The sequence below is a fragment of the Leptodactylus fuscus genome, chromosome 6 (genome assembly GCF_031893055.1).
Source record: "Leptodactylus fuscus isolate aLepFus1 chromosome 6, aLepFus1.hap2, whole genome shotgun sequence".
In the NCBI taxonomy this organism is placed as follows: Eukaryota; Metazoa; Chordata; class Amphibia; order Anura; family Leptodactylidae; genus Leptodactylus; species Leptodactylus fuscus.
This window is the reverse complement of record NC_134270.1, coordinates 62123005-62144582: the sequence shown is the minus strand read 5'-3', so window position 1 is coordinate 62144582 and position 21578 is coordinate 62123005. Positions and strand designations below refer to the sequence as shown.

The 21578-nt window shown below is 41.4% G+C and overlaps 1 protein-coding gene across 1 annotated transcript in view; it reads right to left on the bottom strand.

Moving 5' to 3' along the window:
* The window catches only part of LOC142210006 (CMP-N-acetylneuraminate-beta-galactosamide-alpha-2,3-sialyltransferase 4-like), a 63502-nt gene that overhangs the window by 25991 nt on the left and 15933 nt on the right, over positions 1-21578 (bottom strand). The window contains exons 3-5 of the mRNA XM_075279038.1: positions 9351-9435; positions 4162-4236; positions 3690-3787 (exon numbers count right to left, since the gene is read on the bottom strand). Of these exons, the coding sequence (XP_075135139.1) occupies positions 3690-3787; positions 4162-4236; positions 9351-9435 (258 nt within the window). The remainder of the gene's footprint in view (positions 1-3689; positions 3788-4161; positions 4237-9350; positions 9436-21578) is intronic.

The window sequence follows — 21578 nt, the reverse complement described above, 5'->3', positions numbered from 1 at the left end:
AAACCTTAGCTTAAAGCCTGGTGATTTATGGTACAGCATAGACATATACTTACCTGCGATCGATTGCTGTGATGTTTATGTTTATCTCTGACCCACGTGGTGGGCGGAAGTATAGGTGTCAGGAATAGGCGCCCTTGATTGGTTAAGGGTCGACGCATGCGCGTAGGTGCGTTCCCATGTCAGTGGAAGGCTGGTGTCATAAAGTGAAATGTGATTGGCCAGCGCTGAAGGTATGGGGCAGTCCTATAGCCTTAAATAGACCAAACCTTTGGCTCTCATGCACATCTGCACATTAATGCCAGCGGGGAGTGGGGGGTAAGAATTAAAAGCTGAAACATCATTCACTCCGTAGAAATAGCTAGATAGATGAAACAACGAGAGAGCGATAGCTATTTCTTTAGTCCCTATCCTACCTCTGATGAGATGCCCTTGCAGGAACTTATGAGGGCATTGAAACGCGTTAGTTAGTTTTATAGTGTTCATCAAGCGATAGCCATAGTTAGGTCCAGTGAGTGGACTATAGCCCTGATGTTGAAAGCCAATTATAAACAAACAATAATGGTTTTTTGGCTGTACTCAATTTTTGACCGCTGGTGATTAACTTATTGTTGCAAACTCCATAAAAATCCAAACAGATTTGAGGGTTATAGCAGTAGCGGTCTTATTTAAAAGACTTCATTTAGCTAGCAGCTGGTTTTGTAAATCGCTTCTATCTCCAATACATGAGTGCGATTTAGGTTTTAAGCACCTGGTTGTGGATGGTGTTTTTGTCTTGGGGTAGCTGTTTAAACTATATTTAATAAAATTGTTTTTTTATGGGAAACTTCCTAATGGATAGGCATACTCTCCTATTTGAATAATTGATCTTTGACTACACACACAAATGGTTTCCTTGGTTTATTCAGTCACCAGATTGATCACCAATCAAGCGTATATCAGATCAACCAGGACTTCAGTTTCACTAACTTATTGGCCCAACTCCAATTTCTGTGGACAAATGTGCCTCAGAATACCATACAGCACCTCTATGCCTCCATGTCCATTCGTATCTCATCTTCCATCAAGACTACAGGTGAAAACAGCCAAGAACAGTCTCAATGTCCCAAATCAAAAGTCAATTTTGAATGATTTATCATATATTAATCTCAGATACAACTACCGTATACCGAGTATATTGAGTATAAGCCGACCCGGATATAAGCCGAGGCCCCTAATTTTACCACAAAAAAACTGGGAAAACTTATTGACTCGAGTATAAGCCGGGGGGGGGGGGGGGGGGGAATGCAGCAGCTACTGGAAAATTTCAAAAATTAAAATGGTCGGAGTTTTTGGGTGCAGCAGATGCTGGGAAAGGGGAGGGGGTGTCTGTCTGCCCCTTCCCTGAGCTTGAGGACTGTTTTTTTCTTTCCCCACTTGGAATTCAGTCTGACTGAATATAGGGTATCTGCGGTGCTCCTATTAACCCCTTCCTGACGGAACAGGAGTATGTATGTATTCTAGGGAAAGGAGGGATTTAGAACTTTTATTTTTTTTTAAGCCTTCTTTTTTTTTGCACTATTTTATGAGAGATTCTATACATTGATATTGTGGCTCCTAAAAAAAAAAAAAAAATAATAATTTTTTTTTTTGCTAACTCGAGTATAAGCCGAGGGGGGTTTTTTCAGCCCAAAAACTGGGCTGAAAAATTCGGCTTATACTCGAGTATATACAGTAATTAAATCAATCAAATAATACTTAACTTTTAATTAATAACTTAAAAACCGGTCTATAGATACAAAGTGATATAAAAACACCCACAAGTGAACATGGTGTAACAACAACAAAGAAAAATTTTCCCAAGATATAAGTAGATCATCAAGAGAGTGTCAGTCTCAGTATAAGTGAGCCGACTGTATCTGACACTTTGTATTTGAAGGCCAGACTAGAAGAAGCCCAACAAGGTACTAGAGCCTCCCAAATATAGAGTTATCTCTCTATATTATAAAAATGTATTTCTGTCTGTCTGTTCTTTATGCCCAACCAAACGACTGGACCGATCTTCACCAAATTTGGCACACAGATATTTCAGGTGTCCGGGAAGGTTTAAGACGAGGCCTTAACTCGCTTGGATGTACTGTTGAGTTACAGTTAAGAATGCTGAGATACAGCATTCCCAAAACAATGACCCCCCCATTAGCCAATACAAACCTGCAAATCTTTCACTCATATTCCAACTGCCATACACATGGTCACTCTACATACACAATCCAACACTGATATCCAAACTGAGATACATGAATCAGAGGATTAGATAGCACACGGTATCACACACCAGAGGATTAGATACGTGCTTCTGCACACAGTTCCACACGCCAGAGGATTAGATACGCACATCTGTACACAGTACCACACGCCGGAGGATTATATACACGCATCTGCACACAGTTCCACACACCGCAGGATTAGATACGCGTGTCAGCACACAGTATCACACGAGGAAGGATTAGATAAGTGCCTCTGCACACAGTACTACAGGCTGGAGGATTAGTTACGCACCTCAGCACACACTACCAAACGCCGGAGGATTAGATACGCAGCTCCGCACAGAGTACCACACCTTAGAGTTTTACTCCAGGTTTCCATAGTAACCCAGCCATTTTTCTTCACTGCTGTATGTCAGCTTTAAAGGGGCAGGGCGCTGTGGATGACACTGTTACATAAGTTCACATTCACACAGCATTTACTCCAGGTATGCATAACAACTGATCGCAGGTTTTTCACTGATATCCAAAATGAGATACACATGATCAGATGACGCTTATGGACACACACACAAACAACATACAAAATGCACCGGTGCAAAACTAGACAATTCTTATGGGGCCACTACATAAACAAAAAATGAAATATACCCGTGTGAAGCCGGGTTCTCCTGCTAGTCTATAATATAACTATAATCTCTCTTTTAAACCCAAAGACATGCATTATTTCTGTAGACCTGGTGGATTACAACTGTTATATGTTCTAGTATATTACAAATATCCATATTCTTGATAAGTTACAACTGTTATACGTTAAGAATGTTCTACCTATGTTCATAGTAGACTACAATATCCATGTTCCAGTAGAAGGCAAATGTCTATGTTCAAAGTAGATTATTAAAACTGAAATCCAATGTATTTGCAAGTGCAATTGCATCTAATCTGCGCCCTGCTTGATTAAAACTAACCTAAAAATACTAAAAAAAAATCCTAAATCCCAGAGAAATGTCTAAATAATTATCCCAAATAGTACCTTCACAATAATGTCATACAATAATCACATAAATAATAATAAAATACTACACTATGTGGTGACAAATACAAGTATCATGTTCATGACGTACACAGTACCACAGCCATACAAGGTAAACATTGGCCTAAACAGTGAACGTAAATCAGTGCCATATGATACAGAAGTGTACAATACCACCATACTATGTATTAAATAATGGCACAATATAGTGCCTATGATACGCCACCATACTTTATCTGCATCTACATGTGTTGTCAATAAGAGTTGCTGGGAAGGTGGTATAGCTCATAAAAGTTGGCAGTAGTAAGCCTCTTCATACAAGTTCATTTAGTATTTCGCTCTTTTGCAGATACAATAATGAATTCTTATTTAAAGAGGCGCTGTTGGAGAATTCACCCACAACCCCAGTAGCTTACCACTTCCATTGGTGCCATATGGCAAATTAAACAAGGACTGATTCGCTGACCAGAAAAAGTCACTGAGTTCCAGGAAAATTCTGTGATTTCTGGAGTAACTGAAATAAACCAGAGAAATCAGAGCACAAAGATGTTCAGGATTCTGGGTAATGTCAGAAAAGAGCCCTGGGCAAAACAGGTGTAGGGACCTAATAGCATACTATAATGTCGTACAGTAATAGTTCCGCATGGCACCTAAATAATGTACCCATACAGGTATACCATAATATATAACCTATATAATAACCATAATCTGTGCCAAAAGATGAATTCGCTGCAATCACCAAAGAGGAAATTTTTAGTGACAAACAAATAGTGCAGGTCATATGGCAGAGGCCCCAGAATAAATGCCTGCTTGCCCACATTATAATACTGTACTCTTGCTAAGACATGAATGGCTTCACTATCATTCTGGCCATGGGAAGGTACTCACCTGGAGATTATGTCAGCTGCCTTGGAGGCAACATCCCCTGGCGTGCATTCACCTCGCATGTCCTGAAATAGTGGACTGGAAGAAAAGGCAATAATTGTAAATGCAAACAGAAAACTAGGCCTAAATAAAACATTGTTATATTGTAACTGCAATTTTTAATTTTGTTAAACATTGTTCAATTTATGGTAAACCTGGGTAAAATGTAAAATATAATACAGCTAAAGTCCTTCACTCTTGCAACTGGTAGTGAAGCGCTTCTTTTTTAGTAGGTGACTGCAAGATGATCTGAAATCCCACAATATTCTATGGACATCAGATCACAGTAATATTACCGTATATACTCGAGTATAAGCCGAATTTTTCAGCCCAGTTTTTGTGCTGAAAAAGCCCCCCTCGGCTTATACTCGAGTCAGCAAAAAAGGAGGGGGGATCTATGACCAGCCACAATATTAATGTATAGAATCTCCCATAAAATAGTGCAAAACAAAACAAAAAAGAAGATTTTAAAAACATAAAAGTTCTAAAATACTCCTTTTCCTAGAATACATACAAAAGTAGAAAATGACTGTGAAACACATACACATTAGGTATCCCTGTGTCTGAAAGTGCCCGGTCTACTGAATATAGGGGATCTGTAGTGCTCCTGTTCCGTCAGGAAGGGGTTAATAGAAGCACTGCAGATACCCTATATTCAGCCAGACTGAATTCCAAGTGGGGGGAAGAAAAAACCCAGTCCTCAAGCTCAGGGAAGGGGCAGACAGACAACCAAAACAGCCCCTCTCCTTCCCCAGCATCTACTGCACCCCAAAACTCTGACCATTTTAATTTTTGAAATTTTCCAGTAGCTGCTGCATTTCCCCCCTAGGCTTATACTCGAGTCAATAAGTTTTCCCAGTTTTTTGTGGTAAAATTAGGGGGGTCGGCTTATATTCGGGTCAGCTTATACTCGAGTATATACGGTAACTAGTAGAGAAGAATGGACTGTGACCACTGTCATGATGCAAAGACTGGTTGTCAGCAGTAATACATGAACTAGCTGTTACTGTAGAGCAATGTCTGAGCGTCTCATATCTGATCACAATTATATTACTATTATATTCAGTGATATCAATAGTATAGTCGGTTTGTCAGTAGTAATAACTGGAATAGCTGATACTGTCGTATAAGGTCTGAGCTTCTCATGTCTGATCACAATGTAATTATATTACTATCCTAATATATTTAGTGATACAAATCTTAGCCATGATATAGAGGTTGGCTGTGAAACATGGAGGAGGCTCTGTTATTTTCTGGGGCTGTTTTGCTGCATCTGGCACAGGGTGTATTGAATCTGTGCAGGGTACAATGAAATCTCAAGACTTTCAAGGGATTCTAGAAATAAATGTGTTGCCCAGTGTCAGAAAGCTTGGTCTCAGTTGCAGGTCAATAGGATAATGACCCAAAACACAGCTAAAAACACCCAAGAATGGTTAAGAGGAAAACATTGGACTATTCTGAAGTGGCCTTGTATGATCCCTGACCTAAATCCTATTGAGCATCTTTGAAAGGAGCTGAAACATGCCGTCTGGAAAAGGCCCCCTTCATACCCGAGACAACTGGAGAAGTTTGCTCATGAGGAGTGGGGTAAAATACCTGCTGAGAGGTGCAGAAGTCTCATTGACAGTTACAGGAACCGTTTGATAGCAGTGATTGCCTCAAAAGGTTGTGCAACAAAATATTAAGTTAAGGGAACCATCATTTTTGTCCAGGCCTGTTCAGGAGGTTTATTTAAAAAAAATAAAAATTCTGCTTAAGCGAAAAGCAACGTCTGACTTTCGTTTGTTCATTTTCATAGAATTTTTAATTATTATTACTTTTGTCAGATTCAAGTTATTTCTTTGACCATTGTGGGTTTTTCTTTCATTAAACAAGGGGGACCCACAATTTTGTCATATATATATATATATATATATATATATATATATATACACACACACACACGGTGTTGGCCAAAAGTATCGGCACCCCTGAAATTCTGTCATATAATATTCATTTTCTTCAAATTCTCAGGTATTATTATCTTCATTTAATTTGTCTTCAATGGAAAACCACAAAAAGAATTGTCAAAAAGCCAAATTGGATACAATTCCACAGCAAACATAAAAATGGGGGTGGACAAAAGTATTGGCACTGTTTGAAAAATCATGTGATGCGTCTCTAATTTGTGTAATTTACAGCACCTGTTACTTACCTGAGGCACCTAACAGTAGGTGGCAATAACTAAATCACACTTACAGACAGTTGAAATGGATTAAAGTTGATTCAACCTCTGTCCTGTGTCCTTGTGTGTACCACATTGAGCATGGAAAAAAGAAAGAAGACCAAAGAACTGTCTGAGGACTTGAGAAGCAAAATTGTGAGGAGGCATGAGCAATCTCAAGGCTACAAGTCCATCTCCAAAGACCTGAATGTTCCTGTGTCTACCGTGCGCCGTGTCATCAAGAAGTTTAAAGCCCATGGCACTGTGGCTAACCTCCCTAGATGTGGACAGAAAAGAAAAATTGACGAGAGATTTAAACGCAAGATTGTGCGGATGGTGGATAAAGAACCTCGACTAACATCCAAACAAGTTCAAGCTGCCCTGTGGTACAACAGTGTCAACCCGTACTATCCGTCGGAGTCTGAATGAAAAGGGACTGTATGGTAGAGACATAAAAAAGCAAGGCTGGAGTTTGCCAAAACTTACCTGAGAAAGCCAAAAACGTTTTGCAAGAATGTTCTCTGGTCAGATGAGACAAAAGTAGAGTTTTTTGGGAAAAGGCATCAACATAGAATTTACAGGGAAAAAAAAAAAGAGACCTTCAAAGAAAAGAACACGGTCCCTACAGTCAAACATGGAGGAGGTTGCCTGATGTTTTGGGGTTGCTTCGCTGCCTCTGGCACTGGACTGCTTGACCGTGTGCATGGCATTATGAAGTCTGAAGACTACCAACAAATTTTTCAGCATAATGTAGGGCCCAGTGTGAGAAAGCTGGGTCTCCCTCAGAGGTCATGGGTCTTCCAGCAGGACAATGACCCAAAACACACTTCAAAAAGCACTAGAAAATGGTTTGAGAGAAAGCACTGGAGACTTCTAAAGTGGCCAGCAATGAGTCCAGACCTGAATCCCATAGAACACCTGTGGAGAGATCTCTTGATGGCAGTTTGGAGAAGGCCCCCTTCACATCTCAGGGACCTGGAGCAGTTTGTCAAAGAAGAATGGTCTAAAATTCCAGCAGAGCATTGTAAGAAACTCATTGACGGTTACCGGAAGCGGTTGTTCGCAGTTATTTTGTCTAAAGGTTGTGCTACCAAGTATTAGGCTGAGGGGGCCAATACTTTTGTCCGGCCCATTTTTGGAGTTTTGTGTAAAATGATCAATGATTTGACTTTTTTTATTATATATATATATATATATATATATATATATATATATATATATATACTGTATAGCTCATCAAGAGAATGCTAAGAGTGTGCAAAGCAGGTATCAAAGCAAAAGGTGGCTACTTTGAATATAAAAATATAAGAATATTTTGTTTTCTGTTTCACACCTTTTTGTTAAGTATATAATTCCACATGTGTTAATTCAGAGTTTTGATGCCTTCAGTGTGAATCTACAATTTTCATAGTCATGAAAATACAGAAAACTCTTTGAATGAGAAGGTGTGTCCAAACATTTAGTCTGTACTATATATACATATATATATATATATATATATATATATATATATATATGTATTTATATATATATTTATTTATTGTCAGGATCTGGGGTTGCTAGGTGGGGTGGCATAGACACACAAGTCCAGTTTCTTTTAGTCCAAAACAAAGGTAGAGTTTATTTTCACACAAAAAGGTATATCCTTGTACCGTGTTAGCCAGTGGATATGAAATGAAAGAAATTTTTTGAGAGAAGTCCTCAGTAGTTGATACCTTTTTTAATGGCTAACTTAAAAAGTTTTTTGATGACATATCGAGCTTTCGAGACTCTATAGAGGTCTCTTCATCAGGATGGTATGAAAAAGGTACTACAAAAAGGTAGTGCAGCAACAAAGGGAAACAATACAAAAATAAATCCCTGCCCGGCTAGGCTCTAACTAAACATAGAATAGGTTACCTCATCTAGAATAACAGAAATCCAAAAGCCAGTTGAATCACTCAGAACACAGCTCCAAAATGTGACCTCTATCTTTGGCTCTGCAGCCAAACTCTGCCAAAGGTCTGCTGCTGGAGTTGACTTCTTAAGCCTCCTTGACGATGAGACTCTCAACAGCCGAGTCGCTGCCGGAACATCCCCAAAGTGTGGACTGGAGGGGGGGGGGGGGGTGGAATGACAGGTCCCACTACCAAACCTACCTGCCATTCCTAAAAATCCAGCCTGGTAGCTGGAACTTTGAAATAACACTCAGCAGACAGAATTATCTGCTGAGAAACATTCTTTCTGGAGTTTTCTCATCTCACCCACCTTAGTAGTCTGGGTGAGATGTACACCCCCTCCATTACCTGACCAGCCATCAACTTACTACATACATATATATATATATATATATATATATATATATATATATATATATATACACAAAAAATAAAGGGAACACTCAAATAACACATCCTGGGTCTGAATGAATTAAATCTTCTCATTGAATACTTTGTTTTCTACAAAGTTGAATGTGATGATCACAAAAATCACAAAAAAATAATCAATGGAAATCAAATTTATTAACAAATGGAGGCCTGGATTTGGAGCCCCCCTCCCAAAAAAAATAAAATAAAATAAAGTGGAAAAACACAGTACAGGCTGATCCAACTTTGATGTATTGTCCTTAAAACATGTCAAAATGAGGCTCAGTAGTGTGTCTGGCATCCACGTGCCTGTATGACCTCCCTACAACTTCTGGGCATGCTCCTGATGAGGTTGGTCTCCTGAGGGATCTCCTCCCAGACCTGGACTAAAGCATCTGCCAACTCCCGGACAGCCTGTGGTGCAATGTGACGTTGGTGGATGGAGCGAGACATAATGTCCCAGATGTCCCCAGTGACATCAGTGGGGATGGGTGGGGGCGAACATGGCTGTTACAACTTTTTAATCAGTCACAGTCTCAGATATCTGATGATCAGTTCAGAATAAGTTTAGATAATCAGATAAAAAAAAATAAAACATCTCTTACCTTGACCAGTAATAATCCGAGTTTCTATATAAAGTGATTGCGATAAATATAACTAAAGAGATGAACAGCTCCAAAATAATCTGTCCTGCAACAAAGAACACATCATCTCAGTTACATTGCCTAGGCGCACAGTATCACATGCAGTGTTAGCCAAAAGTATTGGCACCCCTACAATTCTGTCAGATAATACTCATTTTCTTCCAAAAAATGATTGCAATCATAAATTCTTTGGTATTATCATCTTCATTTAATTTGTCTTCAATGGAAAACCACAAAAAGAATTGTCAAAAAGCCAAATTGGATATAATTCCACAGCAAACATAAAAAAGGGGGTGGACAAAAGTATTGGCACTGTTTGAAAAATCATGTGATGCTTCCCTAATTTGTGTAATTAACAGCACCTGTTACTTACCTGAGGCACCTAGCAGGACAGATAAGGGGATTAAAAGTAGAAAATTGTAAACAGAGTAGAGATAAGGACATTTATTATATGAGATAAGGATATTTATTATATGTCCTTATCTCTACTCTGTTTACAATTGCTACTTTTAATCCCCTTATCTGTCCTCTAGGGGACAGACAGCCTTTGCTATCAGCATATAAAGGTGTCAGTATACAATCAGTATGTGCATCAGTCAGTTTTAAAGTGTCAAACTGAATTCAAACAAGACTGATGGCATACTGATGTGTGAACCAAGCATAAGAATGCCAGAATAGTGAAGCAGAGTAAGTGAGGTCAATGACAAAGAAGCATCACAATCCCTCAAAGACCTGGAGGGGGGAGGTGTAGTATTGGGTAGGAAGGGGACAGAGCTGAATGAGAGTTATAAGTTCTCTCAGAGTTCTCTTAAGCGTTACCTCATGATGATAGATTCATACAGACATGGTGATACACGCGCCAATATGCTCCTATTTAGATAATAAATAACTTATTTAAATAAATAAAGAACGAAATAGAGACTAAGACTCAATTTCATTCTTTGGCTTAAAGAGGACCTTTCATCAGATTGGGCACAGGCAGTTCTAAATACTGCTGGAAAGCTGACAGTGTGCTGAATTCAGCGCATTGTCGGCTTTCCCGATCTGTGCCCCGGGTAAAGAGCTTTCGGTCCCAGTACCGTAGCTCTTTACAGTCAGAAGGGCGTTTCTGACAGTCTGTCAGGTACGTCCTTCTCCACAGCAGCGCCTATCGCGCTGTGCAGTGTGAACGGGGAGGAATTCCCCCTCCCTTTGCTCACAGTGCTCGTCCATAGATGAGTATTATCAGAGGGGAGGGGGTGTTCCTCCCCACTCACACGGTGCAGCGCAATAGGCGCTGCTGTGGAGGTCATACCTGACTGACTGCGAGAATCGCCCTTCTGACTGTAAAGCGCTATGGTACCGGGACCAATATCGCTTTACCCGGGGCACAGATCAGGAAAGTCGGCTTTCCAGCAGTATATGGAACTGCCTGTGCCCAATCTGATTAAAGGTCCTCTTCAATTGGCTGTGATGCTTTTGCAACAATCAGGAGGGCCAGGACTGATGTCATGGGTAGTATGTCAGATGTGGCCAGCTTGGAGAATGACCCTTAATCCAAAATGTGCAAAAAGCCTTTTTGATGTCCCCGACTACCCGCTCCCACATGGTACCTGACAGATGGAGTAATTCTTCACATCCAATACTGTGATCCCTGCAGGTAGTGTCCAGTTAAGCAGGTGATGGAGCTTGGAGCAGGAATACTTTGGGTAGTTTAACTAGTAGTTGCTTGAGTAGTTTAACTTGGATATATGTATGTAGAAGAGGAAATAGGGGTGTTGACAGTGGGGGACCCTCAAGTTCTGTGAGACTAGCTATAGGCTCCTTAAATATAGATTTGTCCCAAAGACTTACTTGCAGAGAGATACGTGCGGAGTTCCCAGATGTATGGATAATAGGTCAGTATATTTTAGTACTTGCAGACTTGGGACTTCAGAGGAAACAACTCTGAGGAGAATCTTGAGCACAGAGGAAGAGACATCTCTGGTTGAAGTGCACTGCTGCTTGACTAACATATCCAACTCTGCTTCACATGTGCAGATATCTGCACACACACACACACACACACACACACATACCGATCAACAAGGTTTCCAACACTCTCCAGAGAGGGCTGTAACTCAACTCCTCCTCCAGGCCAATCAAGGGAGCTTGATTGGTTCTGAAGGTCACCTGATCATACTGGACACTCCTTTACATTAGCACACTAGGATGATGCAATCTCAGACATAAATTAAAATGAAAAATACAGGCAGGTGCAGTTCACCAAACATCCACAAGATGGTGAATTATTATACCCCCATGTGTGCTGGCTCTTGTGAATTTAATATATATGTTAAATAAATAGGAAGGAATTGGGAGATACCTCTTTACTTCATATGAAAATGTCCATACCATCTCGGTCTGCAAGGACTATTAAAGGGAATGGGACAAGCAATACCAGGACATTACAATTTATTTAGGGGTTACCCAAGGAATATATTTAATTATAAATAATCAATAATAAATAAATAATGTAATTATCTTGATAATCAATAGCCAATCAATACTGTGAACCAATAACTGAAAGTCCCTGAAACAAATACTCCCAGCATTAGCTGAGAGACTAAAATTCCCCACTAATAAAGCATTGCGACAAGGTGAATTCCAAATAAATAGGTGGGCCAGTGGGCAACTGCTCCATTCTTGATCCTGACAGGACTGGCACCTCAGCTGGTAAGGACTCCACCTTTTAACTGCTTCATTTCCCGCCTGCTGACCCAGCTGTCCAATCAGCTGCTCTGGCTGCTGCTGGGCAGATTAACATCTGGGAGATTTCTCTTATGACACAGGAACAGCTGACCAATCAGCTGACAGAAACCTGTTACTAGGCAGAAATGTAAACACCAATAACCTGCTCGATTACCACAGCATATCGCGTCTCCTTGCTAGAGACGGGATACATCTCACAAAACCTGGGAAAAACATATTTGCCAGAAGACTTGCCACACTCATCAGAAGGGCTTTAAACTAGAAGAAGAGGGGATGGGAAGAAAAAAGAAAGCCAAGAACATGCAGCTAAAAGACATACTAAACAAGGTTACTAGATGTGCTAAAGAGGACCCAAGACAGGATACTCAGAAGGAAATTACGAAAAAGGATACAACAGAGCACAATCTGAAATGTTTTTACACAAACGCACAAAGCATGGGAAACAAACAAGGAGAACTAGAGCTGATGATACACAAGGAAAACTATGACGTCATCGGCCTCACAGAAACCTGGTGGAACGACATGCATGATTGGAACATACAGATGGAAGGATACAACTTATTCAAAAAGAATAGAACTAATAAAAGAGGGGGTGGAGTTGCATTGTATGTTAAAAAAGAACACATCTCCACAGAAATTACAGTTTTACGGAATGATAATCTACTGGAAATTATTTGGGTAGTAATTCAAGGGAAAAACAATGATAAGGACATCATACTAGGCGTTTATTACAGACCACCAGGACAGACAGAAGACATGGATGAGATTTTTTCACAGCAAATGACCACGCTCTCAAAGAAACATGAAATAGTGATCATGGGGGACTTCAATTACCCTGACATTCATTGGGAAACCCACACAGCCAAGAGTAAAGGCTCCATCAAATTTTTATCCTCTCTAGCAGACAACTTCATTGCCCAGCTAGTAGAAGAAAACACGAGAGGAACATCCATTTTGGACCTAGTCCTAACCAACAAAGAGCACATGGTTAAGGGACTACGGGTAGCAGGGACACTGGGATTCAGCGATCATGCTATACTTGAGTTTGGGGTTGCAAGAAGAAGAAGACCTGAGAAGACACAGACTTCAAGGCTCGACTTTAGCAGGGCAGACTTCAAGAGCCTGAAGGCAAGGGTTAGCAGAATTCCATGGTGCAAAATTCTTAAGCACAAAAATGCACATGAAGAGTGGGAAATCTTCCGTAGGGAAATCATTAAAGCACAGGAACTAACAATACCTAGAAGGAAGAAAAATGGGAAGCACCTAAAAATATCAGGATGGATGACCAAAAAATTACATAACCTGCTAAAAAGGAAAAAGGAAACATACAAGAAGTGGAAGATGGGAACTATACCTAAGGAAGAGTACACAGCAGTCTGCAGACTCTGCAAGACAAGCATCAAAGGAGCTAAGGCTGAACACGAATTGAAGCTTGCAAAAGAGGCAAAGAGTAAGGTAAAAGGATTTTGGGGATATGTTAAAAGCAAAAGAAAAGTGAAGGAGACCATTGGAGTCCTGAAGAATGACAAAGGAGAAACAGTTAACATGGTGGAACAGCAGGTGGAGCTACTAAATTCATATTTTGTATCTGTCTTCTCCCAAGAAACTAATGGAAATATCGACATTAATGGTGATGGAGATGAGGGGAAGGAGGACTCCAAGCTGACTATAAGCGAAGGTCTGGTAAGAGAGCACTTAGCCAAGTTACAGGAAACCAAGTCCCCAGGACCAGATGATTTACACCCTAGAGTCCTGAAAGAGATAGCAGAGGAAATAACAGAACCCCTTGCTATAATCTTCAGTAAGTCATGGGAAACAGGAGTGGTCCCTTTAGATTGGAAAAGGGCAAATGTTGTCCCCATCTACAAAAAGGGGAAAAGGGACGATCCAGGAAATTACAGGCCGGTAAGTCTGACCTCGATAGCAGGAAAAATCTTTGAGCAAATTGTCAAGGAACATTTACTTCGGTACCTGGATGAGAAGGCATTAATTAACCAGAGCCAGCACGGCTTTATGACCAATAAATCTTGTCAGACTAACCTGATTTCCTTCTACAACAAAATCACTGAATGGTTGGACCAAGGGAATGCCGTGGACATAGTATATCTTGACTTCAGTAAGGCATTTGATAAAGTATCACACAACCTTCTTATTGAAAAAATGATTAAGTATGGCTTTGACAAAAAATCAGTTAGGTGGATTCACAACTGGCTTAATGATCGGGCACAACGAGTAATACTAAATGGCTACACATCGAACTGGAAGAAAGTCAAAAGCGGGGTGCCGCAGGGCTCTGTTTTGGGCCCAGTACTTTTCAATATCTTTATAAATGATCTGGACGATGGAATTATTGGGGAACTCATAAAATTTGCAGATGATATGAAGATAGGAGGAATAGCCAACACTAGAGAGGAGAGAGAGTGTATTCAAAAGGACTTAGACACACTGGAACAATGGGCTGAGGCGAACAAAATGGTATTTAACAGGGACAAATGCAAAGTTCTACATCTGGGTAACAGAAATGTAAAAAACATATATAGTATGGGAGGAATAGAACTAAGTGATAGCATAGGGGAAAAGGACTTGGGCATAATAGTAGATCACAAATTCAACATGAGCCAACAGTGCGGTGCTGCTGCAAAAAAGGCTAATAAAATTCTGGGATGTATTAAGACAAGCATTGAATCTAGATCAAGAGAGGTCATTATTCCGCTGTACTCTTCCCTGGTCAGACCACACCTGGAATACTGTGTACAGTTCTGGGCGCCTCAATTCAAGAAAGACATCGATATATTGGAGCAAGTCCAGAGAAGAGCAACCAAAATGGTGGAAGGTCTGCAAACCATGTCCTATGAGGAGCGGCTAAAAGAACTGGGATTGTTTAGTTTGCAGAAGAGAAGGCTGAGGGGAGATTTAATAGCAGTCTACAAATATCTGAAAGGTAGTCACAGTGCAGAGGGATCTACCCTATTCTCATTAGCACAAGGAAGTACAAGAAGCAATGGGATGAAACTAAAGGGAAAGAGATACAGATTAGACATTAGGAAAAACTTTCTGACAGTGAGGGTAGTGAGAGAGTGGAATAGGCTGCCACGGGAGGTGGTGGGCGCTCCATCAATGGAAATCTTCAAGTGGAATCTGGATAAACATATAGCTGGGATGATTTAGAAAAACCTGCACTCGCAGGGGGTTGGACCCGATGGCCCTTGAGGTCCCTTCCAACTCTACCATAAGAATAAGAGATTGGTCCTTCAATCAAACTGAGGAGAATAAAGGTAAGTAATCAAATAACCAAAGCCATTTATAAATTTCAGGAACCAATTAATTAATCCTATTAATATTATAAAGGTGAAAGTTTGTGAGTTTGGATGTTTGTGGGTTTGTGTGTTTGGATGTTTGTTCCTCAATCACAGCCAAACGGCTGAATGCATTTTGGGGTGTCGTGTCCCTAAGTCGGTGTCCCCAGGCATCAACCACATTCCCCAGCTTCATGCCCCCCCCCCACACACACACATCGGCCCCAGTGTAGTTGGACTCACCTTGCCACGCTCCCCCGCCGCTCTCTCCGCTCGCTCGCTGCACATAGGTGTCGGGCGGCTGGCTGTGTATGGCAGGTAGACTGCAGTAGAGGCGCTGGTATTCGGCAATGCACTGTATAATACCGGTGCCTCTATTGCAGTCTACCTGCCTAGGCTGCAATACAAGCGCACGCCTAACAGGCCAGGGAGGCAGCGCGAGGCTCCGGCTGTCATAGCAACCTGACGCCGGCCCTCGCTCTGCCTCATATATGTCACACGCAGCCAGCCACCCGACACCTATGTGCAGCGAGCAGAGAGAGCGGCGGGGGAGCGTGGCAAGGTGAGTCCAACTACACTGGGCCAATTTGGGGGGGGGGGGGGACATGATGCTGGGAGCAGAGATGGGAGGACAAGAAACTGGGGGCAGAGATGGGGGGGACAAGAAACTGGGGGCAGAGATGGGGGACAAGAAACTGGGGGCAGAGATGGGGGGACAAGAAACTGGGGGCAGAGATGGGGGGACAAGAAACTGGGTGCAGAGATGGAGGGACAAGAAACTGGGGGCAGAGATGGGGGGACAAGAAACTGGGTGAAGAGATGGAGGGACAAGAAACTGGGGGCAGAGATGGGGGGACAAGAAACTGGGGGCAGAGATGGAGGGACAAGAAACTGGGGACAGAGATGGGGGGACAAGAAACTGGGGGCAGAGATGGGGGGACAAGAAACTGGGGGCAGAGATGGGGGGGACAAGAAACTGGGGACAGAGATGGGGGGACAAGAAACTGGGGGCAGAGATGGGTGGGACAAGAAACTGGGTGCAGAGATGGAGGGACAAGAAACTGGGGGCAGAGATGGAGGGACAAGAAACTGGGGGCAGATATGGGAGGACAAGAAACTGGGGGCAGAGATGGGGGGACAAGAAACTGGGGACAGAGATGGGGGGACAAGAAACTGGGGGCAGAGATGGGTGGGACAAGAAACTGGGGGCAGAGATGGGGGACAAGAAACTGGGGGCAGAGATGGGGGACAAGAAACTGGGGACAGAGATGGGGGACAAGAAACTGGAGGCAGAGATGGGGGGACAACAAACTGGGGGCAGAGTTGGGGGAGACAAGAAACTGAGGGACAATGAAAGGGGGATGAGAAACTGGGGGCAGAGATGGGGGGACAAGAAACTGGGGGCAGATGAAGGGGGGACAAGAAACTGGGGGCAGAGATGGGGGGACAAGAAACTGGAGGCAGAGATGGGGGGGACAAGAAACTGGGGGCAGAGATGGGGGGACAAGAAACTGGAGGCAGAGATGGGGGGACAAGAAACTGGGGGCAGACATGGGAGGACAAAAAATATAAGCAGTTCAGCGCCACCGCCAACCCGCAGACGAAGTCGCGGGTAACTGCTAGTAAAACATAAGAAAGAAAAAAAAAACATGAAGGAGCTGGGATGGTATCCCCATGTGCCCCCATACATAAAGCTCCAGATGGCACATACTTTCTTGCTAAAAAAGCATGCATTTTACATTAAAACCTTACCTTGATGTGGTAACTGTAGAGAGGTGATGCACCCTTTAGGTGAGCCCCATATTTAGTGCAATGATTTCCGTCATAGTGTTGCACTTTCAGCAGCAGATCTGCTTTTTCCAAGTAACAATCTGGAAAAATTCTTCAGCAGAACAAAGATTCACCTTGTGGCCCCTCCCATACTGATAATAATGAATATACAGTATATCTCTTAGTGTGCTGATAGGCACAGACTTAAAGGGGTATTCCTCTGTACAGGACCATTTTTAAATTTGTAGGTAACTAAAAGTTAAAGATTTTTGAAAATATAAGTAATTAAACATTTTATAGAATTTTAAAGATTTTCTCTAAAAATCTCATGGTCAGAGTCTTGTTGTCTTGATAGGTTACCAATGGATACGACCATGAATGCAGGAACTTTCTAAGGTCAGAAAATCAACCATGATTTCCTTATTGTGGCCGGGATATCTTCTCATACATGTAGTGTCTCATCCTGATAACCCAGCTACAATAAGAAAGTCATGGCTGGCTTCCTGATGAGTCCAAGACCTTAGAAAGTTTCTACATTTGTGGTCGTATCCATTGGCAACTGATCAAGCAATTGATCAGCAACTTGTGACAGCAAGATATTTAGAAAATATCTTTTAAACTCTGCAGAATTTTTAATTACTTATATTTACAAAAATGTTTAACCTTTAATTATCTACAAATATAGATCTGATTATGTTAATTGGAATACCCCTTAAAGACACAGCCCAAAAGTGCGTTAAGGACCAGGCCTCTTTTTTCAAAATTGACATGTGTCACTTTAAATGGCAATAACTTTGAGACGCTTTAACTTACACAAGTGATTTTGAGATTGTTTTCTCGTAACACATTACACTTCATGTTAGTGGTAAACACTAATCAATATTTTTGTATTCATTTGTAAAAAAAATAGGAAATTTGATGGAAATTTGGAAAAAATTGCAATTTTCAAAATGTGAAATTCTCTGCTTTTCAGGCAGATAGTCATACCACCCAAATACATGAATAAATATTATCTAACATATCTCTACTTTATATTGGCATCAACTTTTGATTGTCTTTTAATTTATTTTGGACGTCACAAGGCTTACAAGTGTAACAGCGATTTTCCAGATTTCCAAGAAAATTCCCCAAACTAATTTTTTTGGGACCACTTCAGTTCTGAAAGGAATTGTAAAGGCCTATATAATAGAAACCCCCATAAATCACCCCATTTTCAAAACTGCACCCCTCAAATAATGCAAAACAGCATTTGGGATGTTTGTTAACCCTTTAAGCATTTCATAAAAATAAAAATAATATGGAGGTGAAATTTAGATATTTAACTTTTTTTCACTAATACTAATACTAATACACTAATACTAATAATTTAGACCTAAAATTAACACATTCAAAAAGAGTTAAAGTAGAAAATGCATCTGGCAGTTTATTGTGCAATTTCTGCCGTGCACAGAAATACCCCACATGTGGGTGTAAACTTATTTTTGGGCACACGGCAGCGCACGGAAGGGAAGGAGCAACGCACAGTGTTTGAACAGCAGATTTTACTGGAATAGTTTTAATGCGCCATGCCTTATTTGCAGAGACCCTAGAGTACCAAAACAATGGAAACCCCCCAAAAGTGACCCCATTTTAGAAACTACACCCCTCACAGAATTCATCAAGGGGTATAGTGAGCATTTTGACCCTACAGCCGTTTCACAGATTTTGCTAACATTGGAATGTGTAAATGAAAAATGACTAAAATGTCTCTTTCTTCCCAAAGTTTTCATTTTCACAAGGGGTTAAAGGAGAAAAAGCCCCCACAGTTTGTTAAACAATTTCTCCTGAACACGGAAATACCCCATATGTGGCCATAATCTGCTGTATGGGAACATGGCGGGGCTCAGAATGGAAAGAGCGCCGTCCCTTATTTGGAGCAGAGGTTTTAAGACCTCGAGTTGTGTGGTCCATAAAGAAAACTTCTTCAAGATGCTGATGCATTGGTACCACACGCCAGCTCTTCTCCACTCCTTTGATAGCTTTATTCTGGGTTGCTGCTGGAGATGTGGTGCACGTCCTGCACACATCTTTCATTTGTTTTGGTCATGCCCCTCCCTGTTCCCTTACTGGACTCAGGTTGGGAACCTTCTACACCGGGTTCTGGGAATATGTCTTCCCCTATCCCCCAAGACCTATCTCCTTAACCTCCCTCCGGTGAAGCTTCGCAAGCCGGCCCTGCGACTTTTTCTGTTTCTTCTCACTTCTGCCCGGTGTTTAATTGCTAAACGTTGGCGTCAGTCGACCCTCCCCATCTTTAGAGGTATTCCATCTTTGGAATACCTGACAGCTGTGCTTAATGATGAGGAGGAGCGGTTTCATGCTGTTTGGGATTTATGGGACTCGTTCTGGGCCACTCAGCCTTTGTGATTGCATTATTTCCTGGAACCTCTGTTTTTTTCTTTGTTGTTTTTCCCTTCCCCTCTCCCTGTCTTGTCTTGTCTGTGTTTGTCTTCTTTGTCCCTTTCTTTTTTTTTACTGGTTTGCCATTTGTATTCTCTTCATATCCTCATTGTATTGGTTTACCTTGTTCTTTTTTAGACTGGTACTGGTTTATTGGTCTTGCTGTATTGCTTTATTGTTAAAATTTTCATAAATAAACAATTTAAAAAAAAAAAAAAAAAAGAATGGAAAGAGCGCCATTTGGCTTTTGGAGGGTGGATTTTGCTGGAATATTTTTCAGGTGTCATTTTGAATGACCAATACCAATACCATGAAAGCCCCCTAAAAGTGACCCCATTTTGGAAACTACTCCCCTCATAGAATTTATCTAGGGGTATAGTGAGCATTTTGATCTCACAGCTGTTTCACAGATTTTATTAACATTGGGACGTAATAATGAAAAATTACTTTTTTTTCCAATAAATCGTCCATTTCGCGCCATATTTAAAATTTTTGCAAGTAGTTAAACGATTAAAAGCCCCCCACAGTTTGTTACACAATTTCTCCTGAACATGGCAATACCCCATATGTGATCATAATCTGCTGTATGGGTACATGGTGGGGCTCAGAATGGAAAGAGTGCTATTTGGATTTTGGAGGGCAGATATTGCTGGAATAGTTTTCTGGTGCCATGTCGCATTTGCTGAGCCCCTAAGGTATCAATACAATGGAAACCCCTCAAATGTGACTCCATTTTAGAAACTACACCCGTCAAGGAATGTATCAAGGGGTATTATGATTTTGAGACTAAAAATGCTTCCTGAAAATTGAAATTTTTAAAGAAATATGCCATTTTGGTGCCCAATACATTGCACCCACTTTGTGTTGTCAGAGACCTGCAGTCCTAAAACTATTAAGGGGCCATCCCGAGGGACAAAAAATTATATATGTGGGTATAAACTGCTGCTTGGGCACATAGCAGGGCTCAGAAGGGATGGAGCACTGCGCTTTTTAGCTTTTGGGGTACAGATTTAGATGGATTTTCTGGGCGCCATGTTGTTTTTGCAGAGCCCTGGAGGTGCCAGTAAACTGGAATTCCCTAAGAAGTAGCCCCATTTTGTAAGGGCAATTTTAGGGTCTCTGCAAAAGGGTCATGGCATCCAAAAACCAAACCGTCTAAGTCTGCTCCAAAAACCAAATAACCCTTCTTTCCTTCTGTATCCGGCTGTGCCCCAATATCAGTTTATACCCACATATCACATTACATACGTTATCCCGGGTACACCAGTGTCATACATGTGGCATAAAATGCAGTTTGGGCACACAGCAGGGCGCAGAAGGGAAGGAGCGCTATGTGGCTTTTGGAGCGCAGATTCAGATGTTTGGTATCTGGACACCATGTCATGTTTGTAGAGCCTGTAAGGTACCGGAAAATTGGATTACCCAAAAGAGTGACCCCAGTTTGAAAACTGTACCCCTCAAAGAATTTATCAGGGGGTGTAGTGAGTATTAGTATCCCAGACGTGACTGCACAGCGGATGGCGAAGAGGGAATATATAAGCGGTGCGGAGGACATTGCAAACATCAAATTCCCTACTATGTCCCAGTAGCTCCTATGATTGGGGGAGTCACTCTGGGGGTCACTTTGGGGGTCACTTCTGGTGTATTTTCGCTCATAAGCTGTAAATATGGGGTGTCCCCTGATATTCGCTTGCATAGCTTATATATTCCCTTCCTGACGCAGCCAGTTGTGTTCTAATAATTTGGCAATTTTTGCGGGTTTTTGTTCTCGCATTACTAGATGCTATATTTTCTTTATTTTTCTGGTGACGTGGCCATATAAGGGCTTGTTGTTTGCGAGATGCGATGTATTTTGTAATGACACCATCTTGGGTGCCTACAACTTACTGATTACATTTTATTAACTCTTTTTTGCTGGAGTTAAAAAAAAAAAAATCAATTCCGGCATTGCGTT